Source organism: Candoia aspera, chromosome 1 (genome assembly GCF_035149785.1).
Source record: "Candoia aspera isolate rCanAsp1 chromosome 1, rCanAsp1.hap2, whole genome shotgun sequence".
NCBI classification, from domain to species: Eukaryota; Metazoa; Chordata; class Lepidosauria; order Squamata; family Boidae; genus Candoia; species Candoia aspera.
In genome coordinates this window covers 209,160,785-209,178,343 of record NC_086153.1, presented here as the reverse complement: position 1 = coordinate 209,178,343, position 17,559 = coordinate 209,160,785, and the positions used below count along the sequence as shown (strand labels likewise).

The 17,559-nt window shown below is 36.5% G+C and overlaps 1 protein-coding gene across 1 annotated transcript in view; it reads right to left on the bottom strand.

Moving 5' to 3' along the window:
* The window catches only part of LRP1B (LDL receptor related protein 1B), a 707,094-nt gene that overhangs the window by 533,623 nt on the left and 155,912 nt on the right, over positions 1-17,559 (bottom strand). Inside the window, exon 4 of the mRNA XM_063307533.1 lies at positions 15,498-15,635. Within this exon, the coding sequence (XP_063163603.1) occupies positions 15,498-15,635 (138 nt within the window). The remainder of the gene's footprint in view (positions 1-15,497; positions 15,636-17,559) is intronic.

Below are 17,559 nucleotides of genomic sequence, written 5' to 3'. Positions count from 1 at the left end.
TACAGAGCAGGTTGTAACCAGAATTTAGATTAAGATTAGGAAGAGCCAAGGTTGGACTCTCCACTTAGCTAGGAAAAGCAGAGGATGATGCTATTCTGCAGCATAACCCAACAGGATTATATAATACATACCTTATTATATAATAATGCACCTTTGAATGCCGAATTATTTTTCATGAATTGCTAGGAAGGAGGTCCTATATAGATTGGAATTTTAACACAGGAGGAGGAGTAATAACATAAAATAGTTTGATCATGCTGCAATTCCAATCTGAATCTGAGCCTCCCATATCTACAACCTGCATTGCCAAATGCTGTTCCAAAAAGACATTTTTTACCAATACAGATTACACATTTGGAGAATACAGTCTGCATTGTGAGTGGAATGGAAAAACTGAATGAAAAGATAATGTACCCCTAACCTATGTTTTGGTCCCACTCTGGATTGGGTGGGAATCTTAGCACTGGGGTGGGGAGTCAAAATGCCTGCACAGAAGAACAGCACAATATGACTAAAACCAAGCAATGTCTGATCCAGGGCTTGAAGTTATGTGTTGACTTCTAGTAAAAGCACTGAACTGTGGATCTTTCTCTGGAAACTTAAAACAAGTTTATTGGATTTGTAAATGCATAGAAATGTTTTACAGTAATTACAAATTTCATTATAATCCTGGTGAACTCAAATGCCTATGCAATGGTTATTCCCACTACCTCTTCAAAGCGATTGTGTTCACAGAAATGAATGCCATTACTTTAACATAATGCAGTTAGACAGTAGCCTTTTAAAGCACCTGCCAGTAAAATAATCATCTGACAGTAATTGCTGCTTTCTTGTGACTGACATTTCCTCTCCAAAGTTTACTTTATGACTAAGGGGAAAAGAAGTGCCACTTTGCCACTGCTGAAAGATGGATGGAGAAAAGGTAACTCATAAACTATGGCAAATTGTCTATGGTTCTTTATCAGCATAAGTGGACAAAGCATTTCACTTGACAAGAAGCAACCACAGGCCAATACCTCATTCTTGTGGAAGAAGTTGTCATGTGAACCATAAAAGGCAAACATTAATTCTTGTTAACATGAATTGATTAAACAATAAAAGGTAGCAAATACTACCAATCTTTTGAGTGGATTTGTTGTTAAGCTGCCCATTTATCTTACAGAAAGCTCAGCTGAACTCTGTTAGGCTTAATTTTGAGTCAATCTAAAGGCATATTTTGTATAACTTTTTCTATTTTTTTCATGGCTTCTCTTCTAAAGTGTAAAATAATTTTCTTTTATTTAACATCATTAATATGTAATTGTTGCACAAAATAAACAAAATGCATATAACCTCTTACTTAATAGATAGGACTTAATAGATTGGACTATTAAAGTGTATTCTTTAGGACTGAGCAAACAAGAGGCAGGGCTCCAGATATGATATTAGATAATCCCTTCTAGTTGCTTCTTTCTCCTTTCCAAGATCTGGAATCATAATCTCAGAAAACCCCAAAAGTAAGTATAGCCGGGGCTGGTCAGGAGATGGAAGTAAGAACTTCGAACAAAATGACCCAGAACCTGTCTTTCCTTCCCTCATGATGCCCTCAAAAAAGAGCTAGTCAAAATCTAATTCCCCTTTTTGTATAGAGTGGAAAGGAATTTTTTTTTAAAAAACAAAGAGAACAGTATGGAAAGAGAGAGGGCTCTTCCTCATAGCTTCATTCCTCAATTCCTTGAATGGGCAGAAAAATATGTCACCATAAGCTATGTTGCAGTCACAAGCTGCAATCTACTTCAGTAATAAGGCCAATAAACAGTGCTACCCTCATAGTTTTGATGCTGGACAAATTGATTGAAAAAATTGAATCCATCAGTGATTGGTGGATTCCCTGATTGCATTTTCCCTTCCACAGCATAGGGAAAAATACCTCTTACTTCACCCAGAAACCCCCTGCTGCTCCTGTGACTGCCAGTTGGGCTAAAAAAAGATTAAACTCTTATTAATCTTGCCCTAGCAACCACCTATTTCCCAAATTATTAGTGCTCAGAGCAGTGGTACTGCTGAGTTTCACAGCACCCAGAAGTAGCCTATGGAGTAGGAAAAATGGCACCCTGCTAAAGTAACAAAAATAATAGAAAGTGCAGCCATGTAAAATCTCTTCTCAGCAGAAGAGAACTTGTATTGCATTCATATGGAACACACCCAACAACACACAACTGGCAGAACCCACCTTCCCCAGTTTAAATCAGCTTTCTAGACTAGTACTCCCTCCAGGGAATGCTAGTCATGTTTTGTTTTTTGTTTTCTTTTCTTTTTTTAATATAGCTATATATTTACTCTTCTGTCCTGCTGTCCCATGCCACAGGTTCCTTTCAGTAACATTGCTACCACCATGACATATTACCTTTCCTGTCAGCTAATGTCCTCATGTTCAAAGCAGGGAAGAGGTTAGTGCTCTAGCATCAGAATTATTCAGAGATCCAGGTATATAGTGCAATAGTGTGGTAAGAATAGTCCAAGAGGGTAGGCCAACTACTGTTACATGGCTAAAAAAATCACCAGTGGCATGTCCAAAACCTTTCTCCTCATAGTTGTAGTGATATCTGCAGTTACGCAATACACCTCCATTGGATAAACAGCAATAAGAACAGGCACTTCCTCTAACTCATCACCGCTTTTCCACACATCAAAGATGATCAGCCATGGCAGAAACAGCAATGTACACCACGCCTTTCCTCCTGCACAAGAAGTAACATTGCCACTTTTTTTTCCCCCCCGGATTTGAACATTCTAAAGAAATCACATGACATTTTCACATGTAACTTCAGGTGATTTAGAGGAAGCAGTGATCACTCTATCTCCAACACAGCTAGTAGGACATGAAATAACAATAACAACAACAACAGGATTCTTGTGGTAGTTATATTACAAATATATTATAACAAAAAGAGTTTGTAGAAATCCTGTATACTAGAGCTGACATTTTCAAAGATGCTTCATTTACCTGTGGTCCTTCATTTAAATGGCCCAGAAGTATTCAACATTTAGCAGCACTCCAGAAAAAGTAAATATAAGTCCTATTATCTACACTGCAGTAAGCAAGTAGGGAATTGAATGAACTTCAGTTTGTCTTCATTCTTTCCTGCAACTATAGAAACAAAATGTGCCAGAACGGTTTACCATTGTCGTCAAAAACATGACAAGAAAATTAGAGGTGTTGCAGAAGAGCTTTTAAAAATTATTAAATGTATAAGGTTTTAATTTTAAAAAATCTTTAGAAACAACTAACATTATAATTTTTCCAGTTACTATGGCTGGATTTCTTTTCAATGAGTTGCACAAATATAGGGGAAAAAAGTCTTTCCTGGGCACATTTACAGTAATGTTGCAAAACTTTATGAAAATGGATCCACTTACCAGTTACCTGTTGTTGTTAAATGACTGCATATAAATGGAAAGTGCTACATTATGCTACATTAGAATTATGCCAACTATCTATGATGCTTGCCTAAATGTTAATATTTTTGAATTGGTACATTTTTGTAATAAATATTATAGAATGTTAGTATCTGCAAGGAAAAGAGGTTGTAGAATGGATGGCAGCCAACATCACAAAATTTCAAAAGCACCACTCAAGGAAGAAATAAGTGAGTGTATGTGCATCATGATGCCATTGCAAAAATAACATGAATGAGACACTATATTTTATTCACATCATGATGTGATGGATGCAAATTACTTAAGTAGTGTCGCTTGCATGACAACGGCTGGATTCAGGTGATGTGGAGGTTCCTTATACCAGACACCTATAGGCACCAGTGTCATATACTCTGTATAGTATTAGCATTTTCATATAGTTCCTAACATTAACAGAGACATATTCTTGATTTATTGCTCTTTAATAAAGTATTTGCTCTATAATCTGGAAGTAAAGAATAGCTTAACAAGACTGAAGAAATATATCAGAATAATTCTAGGGGGAGAACAATAAACAATTAATTAAGTACAGGAATCAAGACAGAAGAATCAATTATAAGAAAATGTGCAATTTGAGGTCAAAGCTTAAAATACATTTAGCTTTCCAGTTTAGATTGCAAGAGTCAATCTTTGTTTGTACATTCTTGAATGCAGTGTTTCCAATATACCAAAAAAGAAAAAGAAAGGGGAAAAAAAGGAAAAAAAAGAAACACACCTAATTTTTATTTCTGGTACAACAATGATACCCCATCCTGCTGTATAGATCCTAAAAAAAAAGCTTTTCTCTTTCCTGTGCACATCATTTTTATTCAAATTATAATCTACACAAGTTGGTCTAAGTAACTGACAGGAAAAAATTGCCTAAATGGAAGGAATGGTTTATTTCTACTTGATAATGGATGGCTCTCCAATGCAGTCATGCCTGGCAATGAAAAATTAGGGGAAAAAAACCCACATTTATTTTCATTTATTTTCATTTTTCTATAATCCCTAGAAATTTAAACTAAAATTGATTTATACCATAATGTCTCAAACTTGTTACAAAATTCTCTGAAATTTGGACTGTATTATTGAAGAAGTCTCATTGAATACAATGGGGTTTGTTTTTGAATAAAACAAAGGATGGTGCTATTACTAAATATTGCAAATGTATTTGTACAGTAGCAAGGTGCCTACAGGAAGTCCTTGTTTAGTGATCACAACTGGAAACAGCAACTCGGTTGTTAAGCGAAGCAGTTGCTAAGGGAAACCATGACTGTGTTTATGATCTTACTTCAGCTTCCTTTGCTTTACAGACCTGCGAAGGTTGTAAATGCAAGGATTGGGCCAGTAGACCTGGGTTATGAACATCTGGAAGATCACGAGATAGAAGCAAATAGTTTCTGTGACCACACAAAGGAGTGAGGAAAGAAGGAACAACATGAAAGGAGTAGATCTCCTTAACTCCCTGTGCAGGAGTGCCAACCCTGATCCAGTTTTTCTGGGTTTTTGTTTTCTAAACAAAATTTGAAAAAAATCAGGAAGGGTTAGGGTTAGATTCAAGGTCATTAAAGATGGCTGTTTGATTGGACTTCTGTGGTCCTGAACTTTTGATGCATGTGGACAAGTATTTGCAGGGTAGAAGCTAACATGGTTAACTTTGGGTGGTGACACTAAAGCAGGATTAGTTGTGGGTTTACAGAAAGGCAGTTTTAATCCAAAATATTTCCCTACCTCACCTCAGATTTGTTTTGGTTGACTGTGCCTTCCCTCTTCAATCATGTTGTTAGAACCCCAAAATCCAGGTAAAAGTGCAGCAGTGACCAGAAAAGCTGCAATTCTTATTATAAACCATAGTGCAAAAATCCAAATAGCCCCTGAAAATGCCCTAGGCTGGACTTCCAGGGGAAGTATGGCAAACTAAAGATGGCTCGGCGAAAGCAGAGCCAACGACCAGGCAAAGACCAAGGAACCAGTCAGTGGATGGGTTCTTTGGAACCTCTCTGGATGAGGAGAGGATGGGAGATTGCTTACATGCACTCTGGATGGCTGGTCCTCATGAGGCACCTGCAGGACAGTGGTTTTCTGTGGGCTTGAGCATCAGGAGGCGAAGATTAGCCATCTTGCTCACAACCATGGTGGAGCCTTTTGACTTAACCTCATTTTCTAATGGAAAGTGCCCATTAACTATCTTAAAGCTATTAGAAACCTTTGGAATGAAGGTGTGGGTATCTACTGTCTGCTGTCCTGTTTTCAGGGCCTACCAATCCTGGCTGTGTTTCTTGGATGCCAGGGACATGCCCTGTTGGATGCCTCTTTCCCGTTTTTTCCCCTCCTGATTTGCTCCATGCTCTCTGTCAGGCATGTTATAGTTAAGAGACAGTTATTTTCCTTGCTGTTGCTCTTTTCACTCATGAAACGTTTTGCTTTTCCTATAAAAGGATGGGCCATTTTAAGGAAACCATCCTGATAGTCATGGTGGTAAAGGAAGAATTGGATGGTTTCCAGCACACCCACTGGCTGTATATCTGGTTTAATTTATTTTCATCCTATGAAGAATGTCCCATTGAGTTCATTGAGAGAATATGCAGAGGGAAGTATGCAGGGGATTGAAGTTTTACAATGTATGTTTTTCTACTCACAAGTAATCAGACTAAGTTGAATTTGGTGTATTCCCAGGAACTTCATATCGAGTCATACCCCTAGTGTTGCATATTGGTAATTATTTTTTTTTTTTTTAAGGAAAGGAACTACTTCAAAACTAGACTTATGAGAGAAATAATAAATTTAAAAAGATGCTCCATATCTAAATAAGAAAGTATACTATATAAAAAGTAGTATTTTGGGGTGACAGATCTTCCTGAATGTATCCATTTTTTTAAAAAAAAGAATACAGGCAGTCCTCGTTTAGTGACTGCCTGGTACAGTGACTGTTCTCAGTTACAATGGTGATGAAAAAGTAACTGTATGACCAATCCTTGCATTTACAACCTTCATAGGTCTGTAAAGCAAAGGAAGCTGAAGTAAGATCATAAACACTGTCATGGTTTCCCTTAGCAACTGCTTCGCTTAACAACCGAGTTGCTGTTTCCAATTGTGGTCACTAAACAAGGACTTCCTGTAGGCACCTTGCTACTGTACAAATACTCTTGCAATATTTAGGTCATGCAAAACCTATTTATTTGTTTGCTTGTTAATTAGTTAAAAAGTTTCTAAACTATCTTTCAGGACTTCATGGTCCTCCAAAGGTAAATAATGCTTAAAACAATTCTATAGACACCTTCTGAATTAACAATAGAAGACGCAGACTGAAATGGAAATGGTTTCAGAGTTTATGAAAAACTGTTTAATGAAACAAATATATTTTCAGGTGAAGTAGATAAATGTAGAAGCATCATGGAAAAATCAGTGGCGCTACAATATATAAAATTGGGCCCCCATATTCTGAACAAGATTGCAAAACATACTTGCAAGAAATTGTATCAGCTAATCAGAGCAGAGATATTTTTAGCGAGTTGTGATGAACTAAAAAACAGTTCAAGGTTACAGCATGGTCAGAATGAACAGCAAGATGCTAGACTCCAGGAAGCAATCTGTAATACTTGAAGAAATAACACAAACGATACACAATTTCTACAACACTGTTGTTTCAGCATTGATTCAAAACAAACTGAGATCTTAAAACACTGATCTTGTATGTTCTTATGCCTCAGGGGCTTACGTGTATCTTTAACATAAAACTCTGGCTAGACTGAGGCTGGCTAGTTGAGGATAAAGTTTGGAATGTCCCACCTTCTAACTCTCCTTACCTTTTTAAAATTTTGTATCTAGGACATACACATCTTCCTGTTCCTGGGATGTGTTTGCTTTTACCCTGGTGTGTGTGTGTGTTGAGGGGGGGGGTGTAAAATGTTCCACCGATTATTAAATTTTATTTTTTTATTCTCCTGCAGAGTTTTCTTTTGGTATTCCTCATTTATCTCAGCTGCATTATAGTTTCAGCCTAAATACTCCACTGAATGTAAGTGATGTATTTTATACAGATACAAAAGCATTTATCTCTACCCCTGAATATTCACTTTCTTGCCAGGCAGCAAAAGAAAGATGTAGGCTTCTAGAATTTTACCTGTTGATTTAAAAGAATTCCTCAAACAATTTAGCATATATAATATGTTGTATAGGAAAGATCTCCAGATTTACAGAGTTATACAAAATCTAACCTACAACCTAAAAAGAACAGGAGCAAGATTAAACCTAACACAGGTATAAAAGCATGGTCTATTTCTTTGTCAGTCCCAAGTTTAATTCCTTCTACTTGTATACTTTTTGACCCTCTCTCTAAAATTATTACATGGAGCCACAAAAGCAGGTGCACAGCTCCTTTTCTACGACTTAATTAATGCAACTTCCTGAAATAATTATATTCTAGAAATGTATGCTGAAAAATTATTTTAAAACCTCCCCAATTTTATTTTTGTTTCTGCTAAAATGCTATAGAGGAGTTCTAATGTTGCTTATAATTTGATGAATTAATCTCCCTACTTGTCCGCATGAAAGCCACTTATGCTTAACTTGGAGAACTATGTCACAAGGACCAATTTCAGTGTTTAAATCCAACTCTCCCATAATTAATCACTCAAAATTTCCCCTGTGTATTTCCACCTTCCTATCCATCCTTAATTGTTTCTCTTTTCTGTAAGTTTTACTTAATTTCTTTGTCCAACTTTATCTTGCTAATCATTATAGTTATCAGTTCTGTAGATTACCTTCACACTCCATTTTGCCCTTGTGTTGCACTCAGAAATAAGAATTAATAATTTCCCTTTCTTTTTCTTTGTTTTGTATTTTTTCAGAAGAAAAAGATTAATATCTTCAGACATAATGGATTCTGCAAGTTATTTCAAAGAATTAGCTATACTACATAACTTCAGACTGTGACCACAAAGGCCTTATGCTCTGCAAACTTCAGACACTAAAATGTGTCCTCATGTGTTTGAAGATCACCCCTAACAAAACCTTGCAATATGCGCAGTTCTAAAATAGGAAGAGAGGTTTTCCAGAGACTATTGTTAAACTTTGATTAGCATCCTTATATTATTTAGGAAAATAATAAAGAGAGTAAGAAAAATACTGTCTTGTGAAGACAAGCTAGGTCCAAACTCACTGAAAAGATCAGCAAATGCTTTGCAAAGAACTGGATCTTGAGATGGGACTAATGAGTCAAGTTGGAGTTGGCTATTCTAGGCCTATGATAAATTCCCACTCTCTTTAGGCTACAAGACACATCTGGCATTTTAATTACGGGCAGTCTCACAAAATGCTTGCAATGGAGGTTGGAACTAGTTATTCATTTACCATAGGACAAACTGGTTAACATTGTTTCCTGCTGCTCCCTCTCTTTCTCCTCTAAGATGTTGTTTATCAATTTAGTTTACCTTGTTTTCTGGCCAAGTGCGTATATTTCCAAAGTACAGATATCTATCATTTCCATGTTCTAAAAATCTTTCTGAAGTGTGCATGGGAGGTATATTAGAGGTATATTTGTATTAAAATAATAAAATAAGGCAAACATGGAGCTAAGTGGCCACCACATTGGAGACTGAAGTTGTATACATATCATAGGATATATGACAATACAGCAAGAAAATCAGAGAAATAAACCTGACTCTGACTTCCAGGTCCCCTTTTGCATTGCTTTGATTCTAGAACACGCTCCAGCCTTTCCTTGGATGAGATATGAAAGGGTCTGATATCTCTTGGTACAGAATAAATTTGTTGCAAGGTAAGACCATTATTGGGTTAATTCTGCTGAGAGCTTCTAAGATGGTACATATTTCATGACTCTCATATCTCACTTTTCAGTGAGAGGGATTTAATTAAAATTATCCGTGTGAAAATTATAAAATTAACCATACTGGAATGAAGGAAATGAATGATAGAGAGAATGTTTTCATCAGGAAGAGCTTTCTGGTCTATACAGGTCATTTATCAGACCCGGATGAATCACTTTTCATGTGATAGTCTATGGGGAAGGAAAAGGATATAGTAATTAGGGTACTACCCAATCTGCATCTCCATCTTAAAACACACTCAAGAGACAGCATGAAAGAATATGCCTCTTCAATACCTAAATTTCCCTCTCTGTTGAAGATAGAATATCAGGGAAAAACAATTTAACATACACATTCTTTTGACACACAAGTTTCCTATGTGTAAAGAGATTCTGGGAAGCATTCAGATATGCAGTATTCCCAAGAGCTGTTACTATAGACCTCCCAACTATTTTCTGTCACTGATTACTATTCTTTTAATGCTGCAATGTAAAAACATGACAGCAGCTTATTTTGATCAAAAAGAAGAAAAAAGTTACCACCTCCAAACTTCCCATCTGATTTGGCTTGAAATGTGAGGAATTTCATGGGAGCTCAAATAAGTTTTGGTAATGTATTTTTCAAATCACTTCATACATTCTTGATTATTTCATTACAAAAATAGATTACTCCAAAAATACATTAGTCTTCTCAGGTTTACTTGGTGTAACACACACACACAGACACACAGATACACACTTCATTATATTTTTAATCCTATGTTTCCTGCAGGAACCCAAGGCAGGATGCATAGCACGCTCTGCTCCATTTTTTCCATACAACAACATTCCTGTGAAGTAGGTTGGGCTGAGAAAGAGTGACTGGCTTAAGATCACTCACTGAGCTTCTGGGGCTGAGCGGGGACTTGAACCTGCATCTTCCCAATCCTAGTCCAGCATCTTAATCACTTCACCACTCCAGCTCTAGTAACTATTTGGCAGAATCTCTGCTGTTAATCAAGAACTGTATTATTTCTTCAAGCAATATTGTTCACTGTTGGCATCAGAAAGATTTCTCAGCAATCTCTAGTCTGTACACATACAGAAACTTCCTTTCTTTAATTGTTGACTTGAAGTAAATTCAACCTTATTGATCGACAACAGGGAACACATTGGAATGCAGGCTAGCCCTTGACAGACAAGTTCTGCAGGACTTGTGATGAATTAAATTTTAAAAAGTGTGGGCACTAAATGTTACAATAACCTTAGAGCCCCATCCCAACTTTTTTAAAAACCTTTGAACCTTTTGAAGTTTTCTTTTCTCTCCACTGTCACTTTAAACAACAATGTCTGACCAAACTTCTGTCAGGCTCCCTTAGGACAAAGAAAGCTTCTTTTAATGTGCAGCTTGACAGATCTTAAAAAGTCATTAGGATTTTGTTGTGTTTCTTTGTGTTGGACTTCTTTCAATATCCCAATATTTCTTTGTTTCACCCATTGGTTTATAACAATTTCCTTCAAATCTTTAAAGTATGGTTTAAAATGGAGCAGTCAATAACAAGCCAGAACAAACACCAAATTATTCTATAGTCTTCATCCATCTTCATACATGATGGATCATTTGGCAGAGACATGGAGAAAAACGCTGAAAAGAAAATGAAATTGAAGATAATGAACTATTCAAGTCTGGAATTCTCAGAAAAAATGTTCTACTGAGTTCAGTAGAGATAACTCTCAGGAAAGTTAGGACTTTCCAACACAAAGAAACACAACAACACAATCCTAATGACTTTTTAAGATCTGTCAAGCTGCACATTAAAACTATGACTGGGATCCAAAGACTTACACTTTGAGTTCCTCAAACAATAGTCCTCCATGCTGCATTGTAAACTATGTTTGTGTCCTGTTCAGACTGTGCAGCCTGGCAAGGTCTTAAAAATACACACTATGTTAAATAGCTATTTACAATAGTTAAGTCCTTGAATATGAAGATTCAAATCAAACAGCCCAACTGGGCACAACAGGCAGTGAACAGGACTCTCTCACTGGACAGGGAGGCTGGATGCAGCTGGAACACAGTGTGCTGGAAGCAACAGATCTCCAACTGGAATGGAGTGCTGGAGCTGTTCTGATGCTGAATCACTGGCAGTCTGGAAGTGGATTGGGTCTGGACATGGCAACTGGAGCTTGGAAGCAGGACTCAAACTTGGAACAAGGCTAGACTTGGCTGGAAGATATGGGCTAGGCGGAATTCTCAGGACTGGAGTCTTGGAGCAGGACTCGGAACTTGGAGCAAGGCTGGACTCGGCTGGAATCCTTGAACTAGGCTGACTTCTCTGGGAACTTGGAGCAAGGCTGGAAACTGGAAGCAAGGCTGGACTCAGCTGGAAGCCCGGACTAGGCTGCATTCTCTGTCTGAATATTTGGAGCAAGGCTTGGAACCTGGATCAAGGCTAGACTTGGCTGGAAGCCCCGGACTGGACTGGCACCCAGATTCTGAACAAGATAGGTGTGAAAATCCAAAGCAGGACTGAGCATGCAAAGTGCAGATGCACAGGACTGAGGACAAGTGGCGGCACAGGAACCTCTCGGCTTGACTACACTGCTGAGGCGATCGCAGAGTTTCAAGGCTGGATGCAAGGTGAAGGCTGCTGGGCACAGCTGACCCTGGTTCCTCAGTTGCAGCAGACACAAGATTCAATTCCTCTTTGGAGTGGAGCTCAGGCACTGGTTCCTCCTCAGCAACAGACGCTGCCTCCAATGTCAGTAAGGACTCTCCTTCCGAAGCTGCAGGCTTAGAGGATCAGTTGTCTCTGGCAGCTCGCTCTCTGCGTGGCTGCCTTTTATTTCATTCTTTGGCGTGCTTGGAGTCTCCTGTAGCCAATCGGGCTGCTTTCTCTTGTGTGCGCTTTTCAGCTTATTGTTGGTGCACACTGATTGGTGTATTCAAGTCCTCCTCTGAAACTTGCCCAATCAGCACCATGGATTCTTCCCGCACTGCTGGCTCAGCCTGGAGTTTCATTTCCCCAGTTTTGGACTGGTAAGTTTCCAATTCCTCCTCTGACTCTGAAAGAGTTTCACTTTCCGAGTCAGAGGCAGGCTTGGGTCTGACAGTTTGAAACTAAGGAGACTTTCAAATACTCTTGATATGGCATGGTTTTCTTTAAAGTGCTAAAGAAAAGTCTTGTTGGTATTCCTAATAAAACCCCTTATAGATTATAACTTTTCTTTTTTGAAGTATTGTGCATGTGTGTGTATATAAACATAGATACATAAACACATAAACAACTTAAGTATCTATAACATTGTAACCACTCTCTCTCAGTCTTGCCAGGGTTCATGCTTTCTTACATGCTTCTACTCATGCCTATGCCACAAACAAACCATCATACATGTTATTAAACCTCCACTGTTCCTTTAAAATAATAATGATATGATTTATCACAAGAATTATATTTTAAAATAAATGATATGTCAGTCTGTGTTAAGGGCCCCATTTCCTAGTTATGCTAACATCTATGTAACAGTAAAAGAGCAAACCTGCTGTGATTCTTAGTCCTCATGCTTACAATTTACTCATAAGACATGAAGGGAAATAATCTGAATTATATGTGGCATGGCCATTCCTGAGAGAAAGGAGTGTGTGTCTGAATAGGAAATAATGACAGACACTAGAAAAATTGCAGTCTCCATTGAGTGGATAGAAGATTTCCAACCCCACAATGATAGTAAGAGGTATGTTCCCCAATTAGTGGGAAGAAGATCATCAGCCCCTTTGTGTTCCAGGATTCCTGAGAAAACAGACTGTTGATGGTCCCCACTACTGCCAAGGGCAGAAGACTGTCAGTTCCTCAGGCAGCTGTGTGAGTGAAGATGAAGAATCACCATAGCCCTAGTTTGGTGCAACAACCTAAAAGAATCTAGTGCCCACTCCCAAGTACGCAACAAACTTAAATATAGCCCACATAAAATTTGTATTTTAATTCAATTTCCCCAGGACCAGATACACCATATTTTCTTGTAGGACTGTTGAACTCAGGCTATCATATAGTGAACATCCCTCCTACATCATCTGTGCACCCTGACAAGGATGGGGAGCAAGCATAAATGAAGCCCTGATTCATGCAGTCAGTTCTGCTTACATTCAGGTGGGGAGATGGAAATTCTTAGTCTCCACAATGATATAATATGTAATTCAAACATAACAAATCTATTTTTCCCAGGGAAGAAGTTAAAAATTGTGGGACAGCTACTGAACACATCTGTTTTTGAGGAAATATTAATGTTCCCTTCCCTTCCCTTCCCTTCCCTTTTTTCTTTTTCTTTTTTTGGGGATGGGGGTGGGGGGAGAGAGGGATACAAGTGGACACATTTCCAAATACAAGGGGATGGCTCTTTGTTTTGCAGCATGCTCGTTTCCCATGTAGTTTTTAATTAATTTTTTTTAAAAAAGTCAAAGGTATGTGCTATAACATATAAGAAATAGCAGTAATCAGGCAAGCATGAATGTAGCACAGATTATTGTTGTATGCAAGGTAAGTTATTGATAGCAATTCCTTTCATACTAAAGAACAGCCATGACTTTGATTATGGAACAGGTTCTGTTCCATCAACATTTCATCTCATTGCATGTTGTTGTTTTCTTTTCTCTCTTTGTTTGTTTGCTGTTAATAATTAAATAATAAGAGACAGCAATGAAAGCAATGCTTGTCTCTTTTATCACACATCTTTTCCAGCCAATTAACTTTTCTAGAGAAGAAAGAAAAGAAAAGAAAAGAAAAGAAAAGAAAAGAAAAGAAAAGAAAAGCCAGAACAATATAAATACATATAAGCATAAAAATAGGGTTTCGGTATATACAGTATATTATACAATAAGAAGTGATCTTTCATAATGACATTATATCGAGCAAAACTTTAACCAACTTTAACCAATCATTATCCTTCCTTTTTTCCCTTTCTCTCCTCCCCTCCCTTCTAAATGGCAACTTGCCTACTCTTTATATTCTATAACAACATTTATCTCCCTGACTTTAAGTTTAACACAACAAATAAACGTCATTATCTAGTGTTCTAATGAGGTTTTGGCTTCCTTTACCCCTTAATACATTCACTCCTGTGAATATTAGTACAAGGAATAGTCTACCTCCTACAGTAATAACCATAAATGCTGCTAAGGGGAGCATAGAGCTTGTAAAGGGGAGGAGGGAGCCCCTATTTCATGTTGCTTCATTAAGAAAATTGTTCCCCCCTCCTCTTAAAATCAAGGTGAGAAAGCAGCAACCCAGATACTTTACACATCTTATAAAATCATTTAAGGATCTTATTCAAGGAAGATCATTTACAGATTAAAGTATTATCTTGCTACCACTATGAAAACAGTACAGGGCAGTGGTTATTCTCATATCTGACCTGTTTCATATTTGAACTTGTAAGATTGATAATATAATCCATTCTGTCATGTCATATTAGCCAACTTTGTAGCCATGGAAGGTTATCTGAAAAATATGTCCCCAATAAGTTTGCTAACATTGAATATAGTACTGAATATTTGATCATGATATGCCAGTTACAATTGCAATGACATTGCTTTTTTTTATTTCAGATCAGGTACACATGTCAAGGTGAGAGATGGGGACTTGACAAATGGATTTGACACATGGATGAGAAACACAAAAAATGTAATTTAATACATAGGCTCTGAATAAAAGGATGCTCAGGAGGTAGAAGTAGACTGATTAATGTAGAAGGGAAGACACAGAAAATAGCAGAGCTGACTCCAAGTACAAATGAAAATGAGAGAAAATGGATAACTTGAAGAAGGACTTAAGTAGAACAGATGAACAGATAACAAGATGTAGCAAAAAGGTAACTTCAGGAGTTTCATAGCAACATAGAGTCAGAACAGAGGATATTGTTTATGGATTGAAGAAGGAAGCAATTGCAGAAAAAAAACAATAACTATTGGATTGGTTAAATGTCAAGAAAGCATGGAAAAATGCTGATTGAAGGTACATTAAAAAAAAAAGATTTCAGAGTTACTGGAATGAGACAGCTATATTGATGCATTTAAATAGTACTATACTCATATATTGGCAGTATGAAATGTGATATGACGAGGAAGGCACTTTATAAGTGGTACAAAGAAAACTAGACAAAGGAGGGTTTCCAGCTTGCTGTAGATTCAAATATACAAGATATTCTTTTGAAAAGTATCCAGGCACTCTCCTTACACATCCCCCAAATCACTTACCCAGACAATGTACTCCTTCATCATATTCATCAGGACAATCATAAACACCATTGCAGAGTTGAGACAAGTGAATACATCTGTTTGGGCCAATACATTTAATATGATTCAGAGGACACTTGAATTCTATTTTTTCAGCACCTAAAAATAATAGAAAGGGGTAATTAATAAGCAATTTAATTCTGTTCAAATACATACGGATTACTAATGTCAAGAAAACACTGTACAATCATGTATTTGCATAATACTTCCACTTTTATGCTAGCTACAAGTTTTTTTATGTATTTGCTATGCAGCTTTTCTATGCTTTACTAGCAAAATTATAGTCTCTTAATAAGGATTAACATAAAAGAAAATGAACTGCTTAAAGAGGATTATTTTAAAACAGTGCAATTTATCATTTTTTTTAATGGCAGAACTGCTTTCCTCTAAAGTTTAAAGAAGTAGAAATGTATACCTGGCAAAATTAGGTACAGTGACTAGATTGTATCAAACGTTATTTAATTATAATTTTTCAATATAATTACAAGAGCTTGGTACTCTAGTATTAGCAAGTGTTAACAATTCAAAGTAGAGAAAAAGACCATCTCAGCAAATAGGCATTAAGGATTTTTTTTAATATTCATAAATTATTGTTTAAGGCCTGTTATAAAAGCATTGCCTTAATTCTGTTTTTCCCAGACAACAGTTGAGATCTGAATGGATCTGAATGAGTTCCCTGGTACCTGTACAATGAAATTCTTATTGTCTTATTTTGTTTTTCTAAACTTTTCTATGCATTAGTAGCAAAATTATAGTTTCTTAATAAGGATTAACATAAAAGAAAATGAACTGCTTAAAGAGGATTATTTTAAAACAGTGCAATTTATCATTTTTTTTTAATGGCAGAACTGCTTTCCTCTAAAGTTTAAAGAAGCTGAAATGTATACCTGGCAGCATACAATTAGTATTGTGAAGATTCTTCCATAGGCTATTTCCCATTCTCTCTGTTCAAATATAAACTTTGTATATATAAGCACTGTATATTGATGTTCAAACTGAAAAAAAATACATTCTTCTTTTACTCTTATCAAAGAGAAAATAGGTCTCAAAATATGGAGTTAATGTACAAGGGGATCTGGAAAACTGAATAAGATTACATAAAGCTAGCCCTACCACTTGCAGAGAAGATGACCACCGATTACTTCAATTACTTTAACTCCATAGATAACTTTCTTCTCCCCCAACAGGTTTTTCCTTTTTTGTTTTATCCTGCTTTATTTTCATTTTCTTAATACTTCACACCTTATATAATCCAGTATATAGTAATTAGAGATGTAAAAGATGAGGGGGAATACCATATACATTTGTGCACAAAAATGGCTAAAGACATTGAGTATTTCATAGTCCCTTAAAGTCATGACTCTATCAGAGGTTTTCATGGTGGAAGCTTGGCCTGAAGGGTTAGAAGTACTTTTTCAGTAGCCATAACATATTTAAGACAGAAAGATTTAAAACTGTAAATAGTTTTAATTATATTAATTACAACTTGTTTTGAGAATTCAGAATTTAATAACAAGCTTCTACATTAGTATAATAAATGAACTATTATCATTATTTTTCAGTGATACCAGACCTTTCCTATTCAGCCTAGCATCTCAACCATTAAGACAAAAAATAAATAAATTATTTCCTTAACTTACTTAACAAACACCAAAGCCTGCCTTATGAACTTTGATTTCCCAATACATGAATGAAACAAATTAGCATCTTACACCACAATTTATATCACTTCAAGGTCTACATTTATATATATTTAGACATTCAAAGGGATAAATTTAAATAATATTTTCTGTTTCTTTTTACTGATGCACTGTGTTAATTACCAATCTATATTAATCCCCATTCCCCCGCAGGGTTCTTCAGAGGGTTACTGCTGCTTTTGTTCAAAGTGTGACTTCAGTGACACTGGGTCTTCAGCATTTCAGAACTTTCTAATCTTCTTTTAAACTTTAATAACTTTAAACTTAACTTTTAAAGTTTAAAGTTTTTTTTTTCTTAAGAAAGATAAAAACTAACAGAAACT